We start from the raw sequence: 21,433 nt of genomic DNA, 5'->3' as shown, positions 1-21,433 counted from the left end.
ATACAGGAGTCTTCTAGCAAAGGGTATAATTAGTTTGGCTGCCAGGGCACCCAGACAGAATAACTTGTATTCAGAGAGATTGAGCAGAAGCCTAGAAATGTCTAAAAGAAGAAAGACTTTAGGTAACAGAGGAATAATGCAGAAGAGAAAGGAAGACAGTGCATGCATGTGTCCAAAAGGAAAATACAGGGGGACAGTGCCAGAACATGCAGAGAAAGTTGCCAGGTAAACCAAGGGAAAACAATTGACAAAGAGGGTGAGCTGTGAGGTCCATCAGAAACCGCTTGTGGGGAGTAGGATACAGTCTGTGAAGAATTTTGAACTGGATGTGCTGGTAGTTTGGGTTTCTAGAACAAAACCTTACATTGGACAGAACGGTGTACCAAAAACGAGTGAAGGGAGAGGAGACAGGTCTCTGGACCAAAGAGAAATCAAGGGCAGAGCTTTATAGGATGCTTTGCAAAGTAAAGAGTAGGGGGTAGAGGCAGGTTTTTTCATGGGAGAGAAACAGCAAAACAGAGTGTACAATGAGTGATTTGGTAGGGGGGTAGTCAGGGAAATCGCACATGTTCTGAGCACTGATCAGAGTTGAAGGTAGAAAAAAAGAAACTGGAACCAAGGAAATTAAAATCTGCTTGTAAAGACTGGAACATCATAAGCCCGAATTATTAAACAGATCACCCAGCACACTAATTCCAGTATGTTGCCTACACTTACACAGATCTTTGTACACACAGAACACATGTGAAATGTATGTATTCCAAATAATGATATATTACCTATACAACTCCAGGCACCTCACTCCCAGATAAACAAACTTGAGCTCTGAGAATTTAGCGACTGACTTGTTCTGCAGCAGTGAGGGGGATGGGAAAACAGACTGCATGTGCTGATCAACGCATTTCAAAACAAAAGACGCTGATGAGGAGCGGTGCAAATGAATTTAAGGTTGCCCAGGATTAAGAGTTTTTCATAGGCTTCAGGGATTCTAGTGTTAAGGTTTGGTCTCTTGTCATTCCACAGGAATCCTGACATCAGTGACCTAACCTCGGACTAATATTTAGTAGGAGGTGGAAGTGGCAGCATGGAGTTAATGAAGTTGAAGCAGGGTACGATATTAATTTTGATAATGGCCAAATAAGATTGAAAAGAGAAGGCGAGATTGAACCAGGTATTTATGTAGGCTTTTGCATCAGCGAAGATGCGGTGATAGTTATTAGATAATAAATCTGAGATTGAGGTAGTAATATCAACTCAAAATATCTACTGCTAGATACACAGATGATAGACGGTATGGAGAATTGACAGCACATATCAATTAAGGGGCAAGAGACACTATTTAGAACAATTACTTTTGTAACTGGAGAGGGGGAGGAGTAATGAGCTTTCACTGGATTTATAAAACTTGCCATAAAAATTGCCAGTTCTTTTTCGGCATCTAGGGAAAGGAGTGAAGCAGGGCTAGGAATGTAGAGAGCTGAATTAATGACATGCAGAAGACATTTCATGTTATCCAAGGCTGACTTTGAATGTAAGAAACCAGACTGGTTAAGGTTAATTAATTTACCTTGTAGTTTTATATTGTATTAACGTGAGAAAAGGGTCTGTACCTCTGACACGGAATTGGGGCTTTACCTTGCTTCAAAAGTAGGGTAATAACTGCAATATTAATACTAGGGTTTAAATTGCCAGAGGAGATGGACATTTGTGTTATTTCATTATAACGTGATAAATTTCATTTGTTTCATAGGAGATACTAAAATATTGCCTACTAAAAACAAATATTATGCAAGCTAAACGCTAACAATAGCATATGATTAAAATCTACAGCAGGCATGTTATTACATTTTTGCAATGTTAGGTGTATTGCTTTATTTAATATCTTTGATAACTACCTATAGTATTTCTATATACTTTTGTTTACTAGAGATGAATCTGCTTAAATGCAGAGCAGGGCCCAAGTCAGATCTTTAGTGAGAAAACTGTGGAAATCCGTTTACTATATACAGGCAAATTGCTTCAAAGTAAAACAACATCATATATCAGTCGCTGTTGCTTCTAACTAAGAATGGTTTTCTGTGAAAAAAGTCTATTCTTAGATGTTAAATGATGTAAATGTAAATGTAAATGTAAATGCAAAACAATTGCATGTTTGTGTGTGTCGTGACGACACCCATATATTTGTTAGGGCTGGTAATAGTGAATCCCTATATCAAGAATCTTAAGCAGAATATTGTGGAGTGACTGGCAACTGTCATCACTCGAGACTTTGTCTGGATGGAATCTCTATGTATACATGTGTAGCTATGTCCTATGTGGAATAATGTGGAGTAACTGGCAAAATGCACTACTGGAGACTTCATCTGTATATTACTGCTATGTGTACGTGTGTGTATATCTGTGTGCATGTCTTAATCCTTAAGGGCGAGAGTAGATGAATGCAATAAATGTTCCACTTAAGTCTCTCATATTTTACAATAATACACCAGCTGAGACACAGAGTTTTCTACTAGCGTTTCATAAATTTTTGCAAAGCCAGTGTGACATCACAGAGCTGTAGCAGCCATGCACAGTACTTTCATGCATGTGTACTGTAAAATCATTGCCAAGCTGTTTTGGGCAAGTGCAACGACTCGATCAGTACTACAGCCTTTCGGCCTGTATGTGTTTTAAAAAAATAAATAAAAATAAAAAACTTGTAGTATTCCCACCCTAATTTTAATTCTACACTTGTTGCCAGTCTGCCCAGTTCTCTCTCACCTGGGCACAAATTTACAATGTAAGATCCACAGACCCCAATATCTTCAAGCATAACTTGCCCCCCAAATGGTCTTGTACTACACCCTAAGTCCAACCTAAATCTTATTCTGCCTTTACTATTATTATACCTATTTTTCCTTAAACATACATTTTGCACTCCTTTCCTTCACGCTTCAAAATTTCTGAATTATTTTTTGATTAACTTGAGTCATTTAACTAAGCCTGCCAAAAAAAAAGGATATTATTGTCTAGATCAATGTCTCCCAACCTTTTTTTCTGTAGTGGCACACTTTTTGTATCCAAAATCATCCCAAGGCAGCAAGGAGCTGCGAGATCAGTGTTCACAGACATGGCACTTAGTGACCTTTTTTGTTTGCATCTCCAAACTGCTTTGCCCCTTTGTCTGTCACAGAGGCAACTCATATGTCCACTATCCAGCAGCCCTGTGAGGCTTGCTAATGAACACACACATGACAATCGCAGAGCTTCTTTTATGCCAACTTCTCCAGGTAGACCTATCCTCCTTAGACAGGTCTCAACTACCTGCAGAGCTTGTGTGGGAAAAAGTCCAAGTACAAGCTTATCCTTGTTTACTTGAATGCTGCTGAATTCTTAAGTCCAGTCGATCTGGTCCAAGCGCCTTTATCTTCTTTTTTTTCTTCAAGTGAATGATCTATTAAGGGGTGTTTCATTAAAGAAATAACTGACTTTTCTTATTTCTGTAGTTCCACTTGAAGTGGCCATCTCCCTAAAGACATGGTCGCTCATCTGTAGTTTCATTAACGGCTGGTGTGAACTGTGAACCTGAAATAGTATGTCAACAATTTTCCAATTACAGTATATTAAATTAAAAAAACCTACGATACTAATTCATTGCCAATAAATGAAGGAGTGTCGGGGGCGCATAGAGCTGCATCCCAAGAAAAATCTGAAAGCAACCAATTAAAGGGCAGTCTCTGTTCATGTGCTTGCCAAAAGACAAAGGACTTACATACACTCTCATTTGGCCAGTGCCTTCACTCAGGAAATTGAATATCCATCCATCCATTATCCAACCTGCTATATCTTAACTACAGGATCACGCGGGTCTGTTGGAGCCAATCCCAGCCAACACAGGGAGCAAGGCAGGAAACAAACCCTGGGGAGGGCGCCAGCACACCGCAGGCCGTGCGCACACACACACTAGGGACAATTTAGAATCACCAATGCACCTAACCTGCATGTCTTTGGACTGAGGGAGGAAACCGGAGTACCTGGAGGAAAACCACGCGGACACGGGGAGAACATGCAAACTGCGCGCAGGGAAGAGCTGGGAAGCGAACCCGGGTCTCCTAACCGCAAGGCAGCAGCGCTACCCACTGCGCCACCGTGCCGCCCAAAATATGAATATTCACACAGAAACTAAAAAAATACAAGTTGGAACCAATTTTTAATGGATGTTGACATGCGTGGACACCAGGCACAGTGTGAAAATTAAATCGCATAGCTGAATTTATTTAAGTTTACATAATAAACATGGTGAAGATGTTGGTAAATGAAGCAAAAAAGAAAAATCAAAACCTTAATTGCTGAAAAATGTGGAGATGCTATTGCAGTTTTAGTAATGGACAGAAAACAAATTTCATTAAAAGAAAATGGAGAAAAAAAACATAGTGAGTGGTAAAAAAGGGAGAAACCTAAACTGTTTAATAAGACCAGTAATAATGAGTGCATGGTTACTATTTTGGAACTAATTCAACAGTTTTTTTTTCATTATTTATTTTAATTAAAAGCAAATAACAATCCATACAATCACTTCAAACTTAACAAAAGCAAAATTCAACCCCCACCCAAAAGAAAGACAGAGAGAAGAGCCAACCAACAAAGCAAATCTTTGAAGCAGCAAAGAAGAACAGTATCCTTTTCTCCGATATAGGAGATTATTCTAAATGTTATTGATTAGATCCTGAAAATTTTTAAAAAAGGTTTTGAACAGATCCTCTGAGTGAGAATTAGATTTTTTCCAATTTCAGACAGGACTGGATATCATTTACCTACTGACTTAAAGGTGATGGGTTGGGATACTCGAGCAAGATAAGTCTATGTGATAGTAGTGAGGTAAAGGCAATTACAATTTGTTTGTCTTTCTCCAATTTAAGCCTATCTAGGAGTACACCAAACACAACTGTTAATGAGTATGGGGTAATTGTGACACCAAGGCTATCTGATAGGCATTCCAAGATTGCAATGTTCACAGGTTGAATCTTGCCCTGGAAAACTTTTGGATAGATTTGATCGAGATAAATGCGCTCGACAGAAAATATTAAGTTGAATAGTTGAGTCCTTTGCGTATATGGAGCTAGAGTGTATTCTATGCATGGCTGCCTTCCACTCCTTTTCTGAAATGTTAAGTCAAAGATCCTTTTTCCATTGTGTCCTAGGATCTTTGAAAAGAAGGGACTTTAAAAATATTTTTATAAATTGTGGACATGCTATTTGAGTCTTCAAGACTGACAATATTTCTTCTGGAACAGAAACAAGTAGAAGGTGAGGAAAATTGGGCAGGTTCAGTTTAGCAAAGTTTCTAGCCTGAAAGAAGTATAAAAATGAGTTGATGAGAAGTTAAATTTGAAGCTTAACTTCTTGTAGGATGCAAAAACATTATCAATGTACAAGTCTCTAAATGTTTTAATCCCACACATTTTCCAAGAATTAAATAATGTATATGTTCGAGAGGGTGGAAAAGAGGGGTTGTAATGTAGAGGTACAACAGATAACAGCTTCTCTGTCTTAAAGTGCTTCCTACATTAGTTCCATATTATGTGTGAATTAATGGCAATTGGATTATTTGTGTATTGATGATAATTTGTATTTACTGGGGCACAAAGCAGGGAATATAAAGAAGTACTGCAGGGTTTTAATTCTATTGTAGACCAGCCTTGTGTATATTTATTGATTTGTTTTGATGTCCACATTATGCCACCCAGTAATAAAATTGAAAGCAAGGTAGTGCCATACCCCCTTATGCTTTAGGTCAATGCAGAGTCGCCCTTTGGATGTATAGATGTTTAGAGTTCCAAATAAAAGAGGTTATGATTGAATCAAATTTCTTAAAAAAGATTTGCTAATGTATATGGGGATGGTTTGAAACAGCAAAAGAAGCTTGGGAAGGATGTTCATCTTAAGAGTGTTAATTCTAATTGCTAATGTGAGATGGAGGGTGAACCATCGACGTACATCTTGTTTAATTTTTTCCATGCAGACAGCAACATTTTGTTGAAAAACAGCTTAATATTCACTTGTGATATTTGCCCCTAGATATTTAAATTGATCTGTTAAGAAAAATGGGAAGGTATCCAGTCTAGTATTATGTGCTAGAGCGTTCACTAGAAAAAGCACACTTTTATTCAAATTAATTTTGTGTCCAGAGACCTTTTGAAAATCTGCTAGTGCTTTTAGGATTGCTGGCACAGAATTTTGTGGGGCAGATATATACAATATCACATTGTCTGCATAGAATGATATTTTCTACCAAGTCATTCTCTGAAAATCCCCTTTATCACTGATGTATTTCGAAAGTAAACAGCCAATGGCTCAATGGCAATCGTAAAAATCAACGGTGATATCCTTGTCAATTACTGTGTTCTAATTTGAAGTAGTCCAAAACAATGTTGTTAATTCAAACTGAGGCCTCTGGACTAGTATACAGTATTTTGATCCATGCACATATGTTTTGGCCGAACCCAAATTTGTACAATGTAGTGAATAGGTAGTCCCATTTGACCATGTCAAATGCTTTTTCTGCATCCAAAGATAGTATGATCTCTGGGCTGTTAGATTTAATGGGTGAATATATTATATTACCTAAACGTTAAGAGTGTCAGAGGTTTATCCAGTTTCACACCACTAAGAGTATTTAGCTGTGTTATCTGTAATGTGTCAAAGAACTCATTAGATTGCATCTTATGTTCTTTAAATTGAGTGGAATATAAGGACTTATAGTACTCTCCAAATCTGCAGGTTATATTTTTATGGTCTATCATTTTATTTCCATCTATGTTGGTAACTGCTCTTATTGCATTGCGGACTTCCTGCTAGTGGATTTGCTGAGCTAAAATCTTATTGGCCTTCATTCCATTTCCATAATGATGATGTCACAATTTAAAGGTGAGCTGTTCCGTTTCTTTTGTAGTCAAGAGGTTAAATTGTGATTGCAAAACCTGCCTTTTTCTGTAAAGTGCCTCATTTAGAGAAGTGGCATATTCTAGATCTATTCTGGTAATTTCGCTGATTAACTCAGACACCTGCTTGGTTTCCAATTTATTTTTGTGAGAATATATTTTTATTTTTTAAGAAATAATCTGTCCTCTTAAAATTGCTTTCAGAGTTTCCCAGAGTATTACTGCAATGACCTCTGGGGATGCATTAGTATCCAGAAGATAATCAATTGGTTTGGATAGGAATTCTGTACAGAGCTCATCAGCTAAAGACAGGGGGTTAACATGCCAGCTACGAGATGAGTATGTACGACATAGTAACTTAAACTCCATGATCAGAGGGGTGTGGTCGGAGATAACAATAGCGTACTACTTAAACAATTTGATAAGGGGAAGAAAATTATTCTCCGTAAAGAAAAAATCAATTCTTGAGTAACAAAGATGAACTTGTGAGAAAAAGGAATATGCTCTAAGGGTAGGATTTAAAAACCTCCATGGGTCTGACAAGCTCTGATCCTTTACAAACTGTGAAATTTTTTTTCGAAGTATTAGATGATATTGTCGCTGTAGCCCTATTCAGGTCTGGATTTAAAACACAAAGTCTCTGTCCATTATAATTTTATGAGTGTTCACATTAGGAATAAATGTAAATACATTTTGGACTAAATATCTTATCATCCACATTAGGTGCATAAATATTCATCAGAATCATTTCAGTATTAAATAAATTACCCATCACCATGACATATCACCCTTCAGGATCACATATTACAAATGAAGCTACAAATGGGATAGTTTTGTGTATTAAGATTACCACACCCTTAGTTTTCTTTGTATAGCCGGAGTGAAAAATTTGGCCGATCCAACCCCTCTGCAACCAAAACTGGTCCTTATTTATTATGTGAGTCTCCTGTAAAAATACTATCTTGGCATTTAAACCTGTTAAGTAAGTGAATACTGTCTTTCTCTTTAACACTCCTTCACATTCCTGAAGCTTATGATTTTTTTTGTTGTTCCTGATCTCCTTAAATTTTCCTGTCATACGCCAAGAAGCTCGTAGCTCCTTATTACTGCCTTAATAGCTTCTTTTTGTTTTGAAAATGTGTGGATAAGCAGAACACAGCCTGCATACACACCCTACCCCCATTCAGTCAGATGAAGGCATCGCCCTGCTGCAATCCTCATAGTTCAAGTCTGTGTTGAAGTGTTTATTTGGCGACACATTTGTAACTAATTACATAGGTAATGAAATACCGTGATTTGAAATACATAAATTTCATGTGTCTTCTGTGTCTACAACAATCTGTGTAATATGCCCCACGAGTTTGGTATGTGATTGATGAGAAAGAAAACTTCTGGAGTGAGTTGGATGAAGTGATGGACAGTGTACCCAAGGGACAGAGAGTGGTGATTGGAGCGGATTTCAATGGACATGTTGGTGAAAGGAACAGATGGGAGGAGAAGGTGATGGGCATGTATGGTGTCAAGGAGAGGAATGAAGGAGGTCAGATGATAGTGGATTTTGCGAAAAGGATGGACATGGCTGTGGTAAATACGTACTTTGAAAAGAAGGAGGAACATAGGGTGATGTACAAGACTATAGGAAGATGCACACATGCTGGAGGGTCAATCTGAAGGAAACTTAAGAATGCAAAGTGGTGGCAGGGGAAAGTGTAGTTAGGCAGCATAGGATGGAGGTGTGTAGGATGATGTTGGAGATCAAGAAGAGAAGGAGAGTCTGGGCAGAGCCCAGGATCAAATGGTGGAAGTTGAAAAAGGAAGTCTGCAAGGTTGAGTTCAGGGAGGAGGTAAGACAGGCACTGGGTGGCAGTGAAGAGTTGCCAGATAGCTGGGCAACTACAGCAGAAGTAGTAAGGGTGACAGCAAGAAGGATGCTTGGTGTGACATCTGGACAGAGGAAGGAGGAAAAGAAAACCTGGTGGTGTAATGGGGAAGTACAGGAAAGTATACAGAGAAAGAGATTGGCGAAGAAGAAGTGTGATAGTCAGAGAGCTGCAGAAAGTTGAAGGTGAAGAGACAAGTGGTGAAAGCTAAAGAAAAGGTGTATGGGGAGTTGTATGAGAGGTTGGACACTAAAGAGGGAGAGGGAGATAAGGACCTGTACTGATTGCCTAGACAGAATGAACTAACTGGGAAAGATGTGTACCAGGTTAGGGTGCTAAAAATTAGACTAAATTAAAGTAGTAAATAGATTGCCCATCACCATGACATATCACCCTTCAAGATCACATATTGCATGTGAAGTTACAAATGGGACAGTTCTGTGTATTAAGATTACCACACCCCTTGTTTTCTTCGTATAGCCGGAGTGAAACATTTGGCCGATCCAACCCCTCTGCAACCAAAACTGGTCCTTATTTATTATGTGAGTCTCCTGTAAAAATACTATCATGGCATTTAATCCTGTTAAGTGAGTGAATACTGTCTTTCTCTTTAACACTCCTTCACATTCCTGAAGCTTACGATTTTTTTTGTTGTCCTTGATCTCCTTAAATTTAGCAGGTTAGGGTGATAAAGGATACAGATGGAAACATACAACCGAGGAGAGTGTGTTGAGCAGATGGAAAGAGTACTTTGAGAGGCTGATGAAGAGAATGAGAGAGAGAAAGAAGGTTGGATGATGTGGCAAGAGTGAATCAGGAAGTGCAACGGATTAGCAAGGAGGAAATAAGGACAGCTATGAAAAGGATGAAGAATTGAAAGGCCATTGGTCCAGATGACATACCTGCTGAAGCATGTAGGTGTTTAGGAGAGATGGCAGTGGAGTTTTTAGCCAGATTGTTTAATGGAATCTTGTAAAGTGAAAGGATGCCTGAGGAGTGGAGAAGAAGTGTACCTGGTACCTATTTTTAAGAATAAGGGGGATATGCAGATCTGTTGTAACTACAGGGGGATAAAATTGATAAGCCATAGCATGAAGTTGATGGAAAGAGTAGTGGAAGCTAGGTTAAGAAAGGAGGTGCAGATTACTAAGCAGCAGTATGGTTTCAGGCCAGGAAAGAGCACCACAGATGTGATGTCTGCTCTGCGGGTGTTGATGGAGAAGTATATAGAAGGCTAGAAGGAGTTGCATTGCTTCTTTGTGGACCTGGAGAAAGCATATGACAGGGTGCCTTAACAGTAGAATTACCAAAGCCTACGAAAAAACTCGTAATCCCAGCCCACCTTAAATCCGTTCACACCTCTCCATCAGCGTCTTTTGTGTTGTAAATGTGTCGATCAGCAAAAGCTGCAAGTAGCCTGCTATCCCATCCCCCCACCAACGCAGAAATGGCAGAAAGTTCTCTCAGCTCAAGTCTGTTTACCTGTGTGTGAGTTGCCTGGAGTTGTATAAGGTAAATAATATATCGTTATTTGGAATACATGCATTTCATGTGTGTTCTGTGTCTACAACAATCTATTTAAACACATCGTTAAAACAGAAACATTTTTCATGTTTTAGTAATAAGTGACAAACTGTAGACATATATATAATGTATGAAGCCTGAAGTCCAAATATCAAATAAACACTTTCAAAAAAGGTGTAAGAATAACAAAACAAGTGCGCTTTTATTCAAGAATATAATTGCAGAAAAAGAACTCGTGTTAGGGTGTGACATTGACACGCCCTTAATATGACCGCTTTGGTGGTGCAGGGGTAAGAACTGCTGACTTGTAATCAAGACGTTTGCAGTTTGATTCCAGACACCTCCATTTCGGGTAGTGAGCAGTTCTTATTCTTACTATTATAGACTCAAATCAAACGTATGTTTTTATTCTAACAGCCAGTGTAAATTTGTACTTGTAAAGGTCAGTGTATTTTTTTTTTATTATTATTATTCAGTTTTAATCCCTCAGTCACGTTCAAGTTCACCCCATCTGACACTGCTGTTTTCAAACAAAGACGTGCTATAGCAGAGGTGAACTCAGATGAGGACGAGGGTGCTACATCAGAGAAAGAGAACAGAAGCCATCCCCACAAGAAACGTCCACTCACATATAAGAACAATGCAGCTGCACCAGGTGTAAAGGCGAAAGATGTCATCATTTGGATGTATAGACAGGTCGGGCATCATCCTGCAAGTCAGTCTGCCCCACACCTGTCCTTCAAAGAAAAAGTAGGGCTTACAGAGCACACAAAGGTATTATCAAAAAGCCCTGTTTGTGATTGTTTTGTGATGGTCTTTATATAAAAAAAACATTTATATATTACTTATATAAAAGCCAGATCGAATGGTATTTACCTTGATTCATTTACTTATCTTCCTAAAGCGTAAAGTCACAAGTAGACTGCAGAGCTTCTTCTGTTTGATCGACACGGGCATGCTCACAAAGTACATGTGTACTGAAGTGACTTTAGCTGCAGGTGGAAGCTCCGTGCAACTGTTGTTACGGTTCTGCCTTTGTCCAGAAACAGTTTCATAAGCTTTATGACCTTAGTCTCGGAAAGTCTTTCTCCCGTGGGGTGACTGGGATCTTTTCCTGAATAAGATCAAACACAGTTGCATAGAGTGTGACAGGAGCTTCCACCTGCAGCTAAAGTCACTTCAGAACACATGTACTGTGTCAACATGCCTGTGTCGATTGATGCTGCAGAGCAGCTACGGAGCTGTCCTTGAGTCACTCCCATTAGAGATGGTGTATCGCCAGCGACCACAGGCACAATAGTGTATTTTCCCCATAATTGTTACAACAAAATTTCCATTATAAACAAATATTTTTATGGTCCCATGAATTTTGTTAACAATGGGATTCCACCTGTATCAACTCAAGAAACAAAATTAAAGACAACTATTGTACTTTTGCTATTTTATACCACTACCTCTAAATGCATCAGACAGGATATCATGTTGCAAGACATACCTTTTGTACTAAATACACACTGGTTGCTCTGCGGCTGGCAATAAAGTCAAGGGCTGAATTCTCTTCCACAAAATAGCTGACATCAGCAATATGGACTCCAACTTCAAAATTTCCTATTTAGATACATATAAGAAAAAATCAACTTTAGAATTACTATTGCACAAAAAAAATCATTTCAGCGTTAAATTCAGTTAGTTATTATGTTACCCTATAACAGAGGAGGTTTGTAACCTTGTTCAAGCAGCTTAACAGCCTGCTCCAAACTTAGTGCAAAATGACAACATTCTGTCTACACATTGAAAAACAAGAGTAGAACTTAATCTATCTTTTAAAAAAAATACAACCTTTATGAGATATTTAAGTCTGGCTTTTTTCAAATGACATCATAGCAACAATTATTAATATGATTTGTTTTTGACATTCTAAGAAATGCTAGGAAATGCTATCATAGGTATACCTTCAGACTTCAGTATAGCATATGACATGATTTACCACAATCTATATATATAATTCACTAAGCCAAAAGACAAGTAGCCGACCATGGAAAGCACGCCGGAAGGGGCGTGGATTCACTAAACCGCCGACAAGACCAACTCTTAGACCATTGGATACGACGAAAAAAATCACAGCCACGCCCACCAACTCAGACGCGACGCCTCGAAAAACATGCCGTCATTTCTGTTTGTCTGTGCCACAGTCCACTTGCAGCTCTGAGCCACGTTGACTTTTCATTAGTCAACCTCAGTGGAATCTTGGTTCACACAGAGGCAGCGCCAGAGAGAGAGCCGCGCGCACACACAGGCAGCGACAGAGGCACACACAGAGGCAGCGCCAGAGAGACAGAGGCGCACACACACACACACACAGAGGCAATGCCAGAGAGAGACAGAGGCATACACAGGCAGTGCAAGAGAGACAGCCGCGCACACACACAGAGGCAACGCCAGAGAGAGACAAGTGCACACACAGGCAGCGCTCGAGAGAGAGCCACGCACACACACAGAGGCAGCACGAGAGAGAGCCGCGCGCACACACACAGAGGCAACGCCAGAGAGAGACAAGCGCACACACAGGCAGCGCGCGAGAGAGAGCCACGCACACACACAGAGGCAGCGCCACAGAGAGACAGAGGCACACACAGGGAGCACAAGAGAGAGCCGCGCAATCCTTTAAAACTGAACTTAAAACACAATGAAGGAAGCAGTCTTTAAAAACCAATAAGCCCTGTGCCTCTTTTTCATTAGCGTCTCACCTGCTTCAGGCCCTGCAACAGTCGAGACGCTCTCTCTGCAGCTGACCTTCTCTGTGCCTGACTCCACTACTGTCAGTCGCCCAATTAAAAATAGCACGACAGAGAGAGCCGCGCAATCCTTTAAAACTGAGGTTAAAACACAATGAAGGAAGCAGTCTTTAAAAACCAATAAGCCCTGTGCCTCTTTTTCATTAGCGTCACACCTGCTTCACCGCCCTGCAACAGTCGAGACGCTTTCTCAGCAGCTGACCTTCTCTGTGCCTGACTCCACTACTGTCAGTCGCCTGATTAAAAATGGTGAACTCCTGCAATGTTACTATCTTGGTTGGCTTTTACATAAAGTTCGGATTTGTTGAAATGTTACTTTTTTTCCCCCTGTGCTTAAAACTCATTTTAAAAAAAAGTGTTTATACAACTGCTGCAATGTTACAGAGAGAGAGAGAGAGAGGGCTCGCCTGCTTCTGAGAGAGAGAGAGAGAGAGAGAGAGAGAGAGAGAGAGAGAGAGAGGGGGGGGGCTGGGGAGGCTCGTGTGCTGCTGAGAGAGAGAGAGAGAAAAAGAGGGGGCTGGGGAGGCTCGCGTGCTGCTGAGAGAGAGAGAGAGGGCCTGCGCATGCAGGGAGCCTGGGTTTTTTTCCCCCTGTGCTTAAAACGCATTTAAAAAAAAAGTGTTTATAAAACTGCTGCAATGATACAGAGAGAGAGGGCTCACGTGCTTCTGAGAGACAGAGGGGGAGGAAGGTCGCGTGCTGCTGAGAGAGAGCCTGCGCGTGCATCTGTGCAAAGACAATTTCCTGTTAGATTTGCCTTTGCAATGACAATTAATAAGGCACAGGGCCAAACTTTCAAAAAGATGTGAATGTATCTGCCAAAACCAGTTTTCAGTCACGGACAGTTGTATGTTGTTCTCTCAAAGAGTTCCATTTTTTCATTCACTTACTGGTATGCCTGCAGGAACACGTGCAGCGAGAGAGAGAGAGCCGACACACACACGCATACAGGTGCACGAGAGAGAGAGCGCTGGACGCATAAGAATAATAATACTTCATTACATTGATATACCGGTGTTTTCAGTATTCAAAGCGTTATCCACACAGTGAGAAACCGGGAAGCGAACCCAAAATCTTCCACAGTCTCCTTACTGCAAAACAGCAGCACTACCATTGCGCTACAAGGCAGTTAAAGAATGCACCGGCCTCGATTTTGTTTTCACTTCTGTTTACAGCGATCGGATCGTAGCGTACATTGTTGCAATGTTACTTTTCTTGGTGGCTTATTACATTACGGATGTTTCACATGTTAATTTTTTTCCCTGTGCTTAAAAGACATTAAAAAAGTGTTTCTCAACTGTGACTCCGGAACAACTCAGTACGCAAGCTATATTAAGCGTCAACAACGAAGACTCGCTACACCTTAATGAACAAGTGCTGAAACTTATCCCTACTGACGAAGTAACTTTCACCAGCGTGGCCTCCATCGTCACAGACGATCCCGCTTTCAGTCATGGACAATTATATGTTGCTCTCTCCAGAGGTCCATCTTTTCATTCACTCACAGTTGTATCCACAAACCCACCCCATTTGGACAACTGTGTCGTTCAGCAAGTGTTCACCCATCAATACATAATTATGCGGCGTATGTTATGCCGCGGGTTGGCTAGTATTCTAATATTAATGGATACATATTTAGGCTTCATCATATTTTCAAACATAAGATATTCTTTTTTCAGCTTAAAGAGTGGAAAAATAGGTACTTTTTTAACATGCATACAAAGTAAAAAAAAGGTACACTCCTTATCATAATTTATAAAGGATAACATACACCTGTAAATTGCCTACCACAAACTTATAAATTAGCAGTAATGAATAGATGCCAACCGTTTTGAACTTCTTTCATAGTCATATTAATGTCTGAATGTAATAAAGTTAAGAATATCAGGGCAGGAGAGGATAATGAAATTGACTGAACTACTTAGTTCTGTTTGATACTAATTAATAAAGTAGTCCAAGATTGTGAAACTAAAATCTGAATAATAAGAAACCATCTTAATTTTGTAAAAATTATAAAATGGTCCCAGCATCTAATGGTAGGCAGCACTGCCTTCAGACTGCTGGAAATATTGAATATGGGCTGATAATATTATGTTATCACCCAAAAGATTGCTTGACAGATGCACTAATTTAAAAAACTATATGGTCAAAAACATTGAAAGCTTAGTTTAAATCTAAAAACTTAATGATGGTGCCATGTCCTTAATTGTAGAATTCGGTAATATTATTAACACACAGGTTAAAGTTGTTTCTGTGCTATAACCAGAACAGGTGTGTGTTTTTAGTGTAAAATTGTAATCTTACAAATGAAATTTTATTTAAAAGTTTACAAATGGAAAAGCACATTTGAAAATGGTTAATAATAAAGAAATATGGAACTCAAATAGAATCTCTATCACAGGTCAAACATTTGTCACTTTAAAAGAACTGAGCACAAGATAAACATGTATTGGGCCTTAATGACAGGTAACAGGCATAATTTTAAAAATCAACCATAAAAGTTTATGTTCTGTCATTAATTTAAATTTGCTAAGGTGTTCTTCACGCATGTACTGGTGATAGTAATTACCCGCTGAACCAGGGGCTGGCGCTGTCTTCTAAAGCCGTCTCTACACCTCCCTCTGCAAAATGGAGGATTAACAGCTGCTCGACCACTGACAGCACCTCTGTTTTTTGCCCTCCTGGACCCGCCGCCCCTTCTTGCTTGGAATGCATATGACTGAAAGTTCAGCCATTATGAATCAGTTCTGTGCTGGAATCCAGTCTGAAAAGATGCTATTTCTATTTTTGTAAAAATATCATTTTTGCTTTCATTTACTTTCATTATACAGGGCTATGAAGCGTTTTCTGTGTTTGCTTCTTTTCTTACTGATAGTAAATTCAAAGGGTAGAACCATAGAATTCAAACTTTGAAACAGCATTTTCCCCTAGGTTCAACCTATATATGTATCACTCTTTATAAGGCACATGTCAATATTTTATGCAGTGGACACCAATACTAATGCCAATATGGATCCAAAAAGTGGGATATTTTGTTTTGGCTATACCTAAGATTAGTGGCATGCTGAATAGCCAGGTTTAAAAGAACATTGCTTACCCTGAAAATGCTTTAATAAAATTAAAAAAGGGTTATTTTAAATTAATTAATCTATACTAATAAAAGGCAAAGCCCTCACTCACTGACTCACTCATCACTAATTCTCCAACTTCCCGTGTAGGTAGAAGGCTGAAATTTGGCAGGCTCATTCCTTACAGCTTACTTACAAAAGTTAAGCAGGTTTCATTTCGAAATTCTATGTGTAACGGTCATAACTGAATCCTACTTACGTACATATAGACGTCCATAGCCTGCAGTTCGGTCGCCGTGTGAGGCAGGGTTGAGTCCTGCGTCCCCCGGCCTCACATGTAGTTAGTTGGCTGCCTGCCTATATTGCGTCCCCCATCCCCATGCCTCCCACGTAGTTGGCTGCCTGCCTATTTTACACGTTTGGAGAACCGCCAATGCCTCTTAAACATTTTAAGATTCCTAGGTGACGATTTGAGTAGTGGACACTTTGATGTTTATGAATGTTTCAACTTTCAAAAGCTGGATGCGAAGTTATCGATGAAACCGGTTGTATGCTTACAACGCTTGACAGATGCCGAATGTCACATCAACACAACAAGTCCTGCAAATAATAACGTAATTGAAACAAACCATGAAACTCAAACCGATTATGACAGCAGCAATCCAAGCTGTGAGAAAACAGTAAAAAGGAGGCGTGTCAGACATCATTGTATATTTTCTGAGGCAGCTAGACGGAAACAACTTTGTGACGCTGCCACCAAATACTCACAGAAAAATCCACAAGTTAATAGACACGCTGTCGCTAAATACTCGCAGGCAAATCCACAAGTTCATAGAGACGCTGTCGCTAAATATTCGCACGCAAATCCACAAGTTAATAGAGCTTCTGTTTCTAGGTACGATCCCAATAATAAAAAGTGGCTCATATGAAAACAACAGGTTTGGCTCAAAAAAGGCGATTGTGGATTTGCGTACAGCCACCGAAACTTTGTAACAGCACGAGACTTCAGGTCACGTGTCTGCAAAACAACCTAATTGAGGCAACTATTTTTACTGGCAGTGGCACAGGGGAGAGAGTTTTTATTCCTCGCATCCCCGTTATACCCTCTGATCTCCCATTTCAATTCAAATGCCTCCAATTTCCAGTAAGGCTCTGCTTCGCAATGACAATTAATAAGTCTCAGGGACAAACCCTACAAAAGGTTGGCATTGATTTGAGGCAAGATTGCTTTTCACATGGCCAACTGTACGTTGCATACTCAAGAGTAAGCTCAGTGCAGAGCTTGGTCATATTACAACCGGAGGGCCGAACTGACAACATGGTATACAAAGAGATCCTTAACAAATATTTTTTTGTACATTTTCCCTCAGTTTAAAAATGTTTACTTTTCTACTTAACTTGCTCGCTTCACTCACCAACCCCTGGTGTTGGGTAACCCGAAATACATTGATGTATGTATGAGATATATTGGAGTGTAAAGGTGTAGATGACGAACAAAGGAAGTAAAGAACCCATAGCATGGCACATTAGAAAGATTTATTGGAATATTTCTTTATACACAACATTTGTAGTAAAGATGGTGTGTTGTCCTTGAATGAGTTTTCCTTGGTATGGAGTATCTATAACTTTAACTTTAATGTCAGATGAATGCCGAACTCTATGACTTCAGCGACGTTTCTCATTATCAGCTCTGTGCATTGCTTGTTTTCAGGAAGGTTCATTCGTTGATAGATTGCGTCATCTGGATCTAACACGTAGATCTGTGCATATTTGCGTTCGTGATTTGGCTCAGGGTGCACTGTTCCAATCCGATGTAATATTTGTCCACATACGCGAAAGCTGTATGGGCCATTGCCAGCTGGTGGCCTGATATTTACCCCGGTAGATGCAAAAGCAAATGAACTGCAGTCCATAAAGTTTTTACTTTCGGGTACATTGTTAGTTAGAAGCTTCCGTAGATATTCAGGATATTCATCTAAAGGAGGCAGTCTAACCTGACCCTTTTGACAACAACGTGTAAACTCATTAGTTGTATTGCCAGTTGTTTCTTCAGGGAAGTTAAGTGAATGACAATGACAGCAAATGATATTCATTAATCCTAATGAATGTTCATTAATAGTGGACTCATTACAGAATGCGTTGTCAGCTAATTGGCGGAATTGTTTAGCGGCTGTTTGTCGTTCCTTTCTTTGCCGTTTATCTATTGCCTCTGCTGTTTGAGAGGTGTGTTGTAGGCGCCTGCGTTCATTAATTGTATTCAGGCGGGCTCGTTTCTGTATGTCCGTTAGTTGAGTTGTTTCGTTTTGGAGCCGTGACTCCTTTGGATGCGTTGTTTGAGAAGCGCGTTGTAGGCACCTGCGTTCATTGTTTTTATCCAGGTGGGCTCGTTTTTGTAGCCCCGTCAGTCGAGCTCTTTCTTTTTGGAGCCGTGCCTGCTTTGCTTGCGGCATTTCAGACGCGCGTTGTAGGCGCCTGCGTTCATTGATTTTATCCAGGCGGGCTCGTTTTTGTATCTCCGTCAGTTGTGGTCTTTCGTTTTGAACCCGTGCCTGCTTTGCTTCTGCAGTTTCAGACGCACGTTGTAGGCGCCTACGTTTATTTTTTTTATCCATGCGGGCTCGTTTTTGTAGCTCCGTTAGTTGAGCTGGATCGTTTTGGAGCCGTGACCGTGACTCCATTAGTTATCCGTTGTCTACCGTTAGTAATATGGATAATTGCACTTACTGTTAATCAGGAGTGTTTTCTGTGGTTGTACTGTTAATAATGCATCACTGTAATGTGATTCACATATGCTATATGGTTTGGACGTGTGAGGATGTCGTACATTTAATACGGAGAGTTCGTTTATTCTCATTACCCGGACCATGCTGTGTAGTGTGGACGTTTAGTTCAGAAGGGCGTTGTAGGCGCCTGCGCCTTTCATACTTTCTCGCGCCTTCCGTACTATCTTTGTGGACCTTTGCGGATTTCGTAGTGTCTTCCGTTTGACTCTGGGGTGCAGTGCAGAATCCTCTTTTCTGTGTGGCTGTGTCATTAGTCGTTAGCTATGGGCGCGTTCTTGCTTCATGTCTTATTTACGTTAGTTGAGCTCTTTCGTTTTTGAGCCGTGACTCCTTCGTTCGCAGTGGATCAGACTTCGCTTGCGGTTTATGAGACGCGCGCTGTAGGCACGTGCACTATGTCTCCTGGGTCCATCGCCGTGTACCTGCGTCCGTGCCTTCCGGTTTACCATTCTCGATTAGTAATATGGATAACAATTTTAAGGCAGTACTTCGCCGCTGTGAAGCGCAGGTATTTTGCTAGTCTATAATAATAAAAGGCAAAGCCCTCACTGACTGATTCACTCACTCACTGACTGACTGACTCACTCATCACTAATTCTCCAACTTCCCGTGTAGGTGGAAGGCTGAAATTTGGCAGGCTCATTCCTTACAGCTTACTTACAAAAGTTAGGCAGGTTTCATTTCGAAATTCTACGCATAATGGTCATAACTGGAACCTCTTTTTTCACAATATACTGTAATGGACGGCAGCTCGATGGCCGTGGGAGGAGGAGTTGAGTGTCACGTCATCACGCCTCCCACGTAATCACGTGAAAAGACTGTGAACGCAGTAGGGACAAATGAAGGAGGAGCCGCAAACAGCGAAGAACAAAAAATTCATTAAACAATTGAGAAGGGAGCGAGTGAAGCATACAAGCATGTTCATAAGGGAAACAAAGCACGGTGTAAAACGTAAGTTTAAATTAAGTTTATAGAAACGCTCCCGCTGCGGATTGCAATAACATATTCGCGAGATAAAAGTTTAATGAGAAGACACGACGTATAAACGAACCACACGCCGTAGCGCAACGTTAGGGGCAACAGTTTCAACCATTCTATGATCTGCTTCTCGCAACTGAAAGACGGCACATGGCGGATGTTAGCCCACTTGCTGACCGCAACGTTAGGGGCTTCAACTCTGGCGCTGACGATAGAGATTCGATTCCCGAGAGGGGATGCAGTGAGTGTGTATGCCTGATGAGCCCAGAATTAGGGAGAAACACGTGTCGCATACTCTTTGCATTATTTGAAAGTAAACTATTAAAACCATTCTATGATCAGCTTCTGAGAACAGAAAGAGGGCACATGGCGGATGTAAGGCGACTTCCTGACCAACCACAAGCGTAACCTGGCAGGTAACCATCCATACAGTCAGATTGTGATTCAGAAAACGAATGCCATGAATTTAATTACCACGATCTACATACTGTCAAATAAACGAAACACACGCCGTAGCGGGACAGCTGTGAAAAGCGAGGTTCACAAAAAAACAGATCCTTAACAAATTGTTATTGGTATATTTTCGATCCATTTAAAAAGGTTTTATTTTCTTCTTAAAAAATTAAAAGCAGTACTTCGCCACAACAAAGCGCGAGAATTTGGCTATATATATCTGCTTCTCACAATTAAAAGAGGGCACGTGGCGGATTTTAGACGACTTCATGACCAAACATAAGTGTTACCTGCCAGGTAGGGGTTACCACTTTTAATACAAAAAAAATAAGGGACGCATACTGCAACGGGTGCCACATCCCAGTGCCAACAGTTTGCAGACTCTACTTAAAAGACCCGCCCTCCTCACTGGACAGTTAAAAAGACCAATCAAACTAACGATGACATCAAGTATTACCCAATCAAAAGTAGGAAAGGAGGCATCTTCATAAAATGCGTGTGGGATGATTTGCATGAGACGCTGCTTTAAAAAAAATGATAAACAAAATACGGGACAAGTCCCGTCCCGTATTGATTCAAAACGGGACGCGCAATTTCATTCTCAAATACGGGACGATTCCGTATTTTAAAGGACGGGTGGCAACCCTACAGTGCCAGGTAACCACCCATACAATCAGATTGTGATTCAGACTAGGAATGCAATGAATGGAATTACCCCGATCTACATACAAGGTGAAAGTCTTGCAACATTCAAAGATGATGGGTTGGGATAAGTACACCATAGAACATAAAAGAGCTTATGAAGTCTTGAACCGAAAAAAGCAAGATCTCAGAGATCGTAAAAAAAAAAAAATAGGAGGTAATGTCGTTTTACTCGCTGCAGATTTTAGTCAAACATTACCAGTTATTTCACGAGGGAGACCAGCAGATGAACTCAACGCGTGTTTAAAATCCATGCTTCTCCCACGCTCGGTTATATGTCACGTGTTCTCGGGTAGGTGCACCAAAAAATGTATACATTTAAGCATGTAA

At 40.3% G+C, this 21,433-nt stretch overlaps 1 protein-coding gene across 4 annotated transcripts in view; it reads right to left on the bottom strand.

The window, feature by feature from the left end:
- Positions 1–21,433, bottom strand: part of dis3l2 (DIS3 like 3'-5' exoribonuclease 2) — a 612,176-nt gene that overhangs the window by 256,032 nt on the left and 334,711 nt on the right. For all 4 annotated transcript variants that reach the window (XM_051922221.1, XM_051922220.1, XM_051922222.1 and 1 more), the window contains exon 11: positions 11,820–11,932. In XM_051922221.1, the coding sequence (XP_051778181.1) occupies positions 11,820–11,932 (113 nt within the window). The remainder of the gene's footprint in view (positions 1–11,819; positions 11,933–21,433) is intronic.

The sequence above is a fragment of the Erpetoichthys calabaricus genome, chromosome 2 (assembly GCF_900747795.2).
Source record: "Erpetoichthys calabaricus chromosome 2, fErpCal1.3, whole genome shotgun sequence".
NCBI classification, from domain to species: Eukaryota; Metazoa; Chordata; class Cladistia; order Polypteriformes; family Polypteridae; genus Erpetoichthys; species Erpetoichthys calabaricus.
Note: the sequence above shows the minus strand (reverse complement) of the source record. Positions and strands in the feature narration are given on the sequence as shown.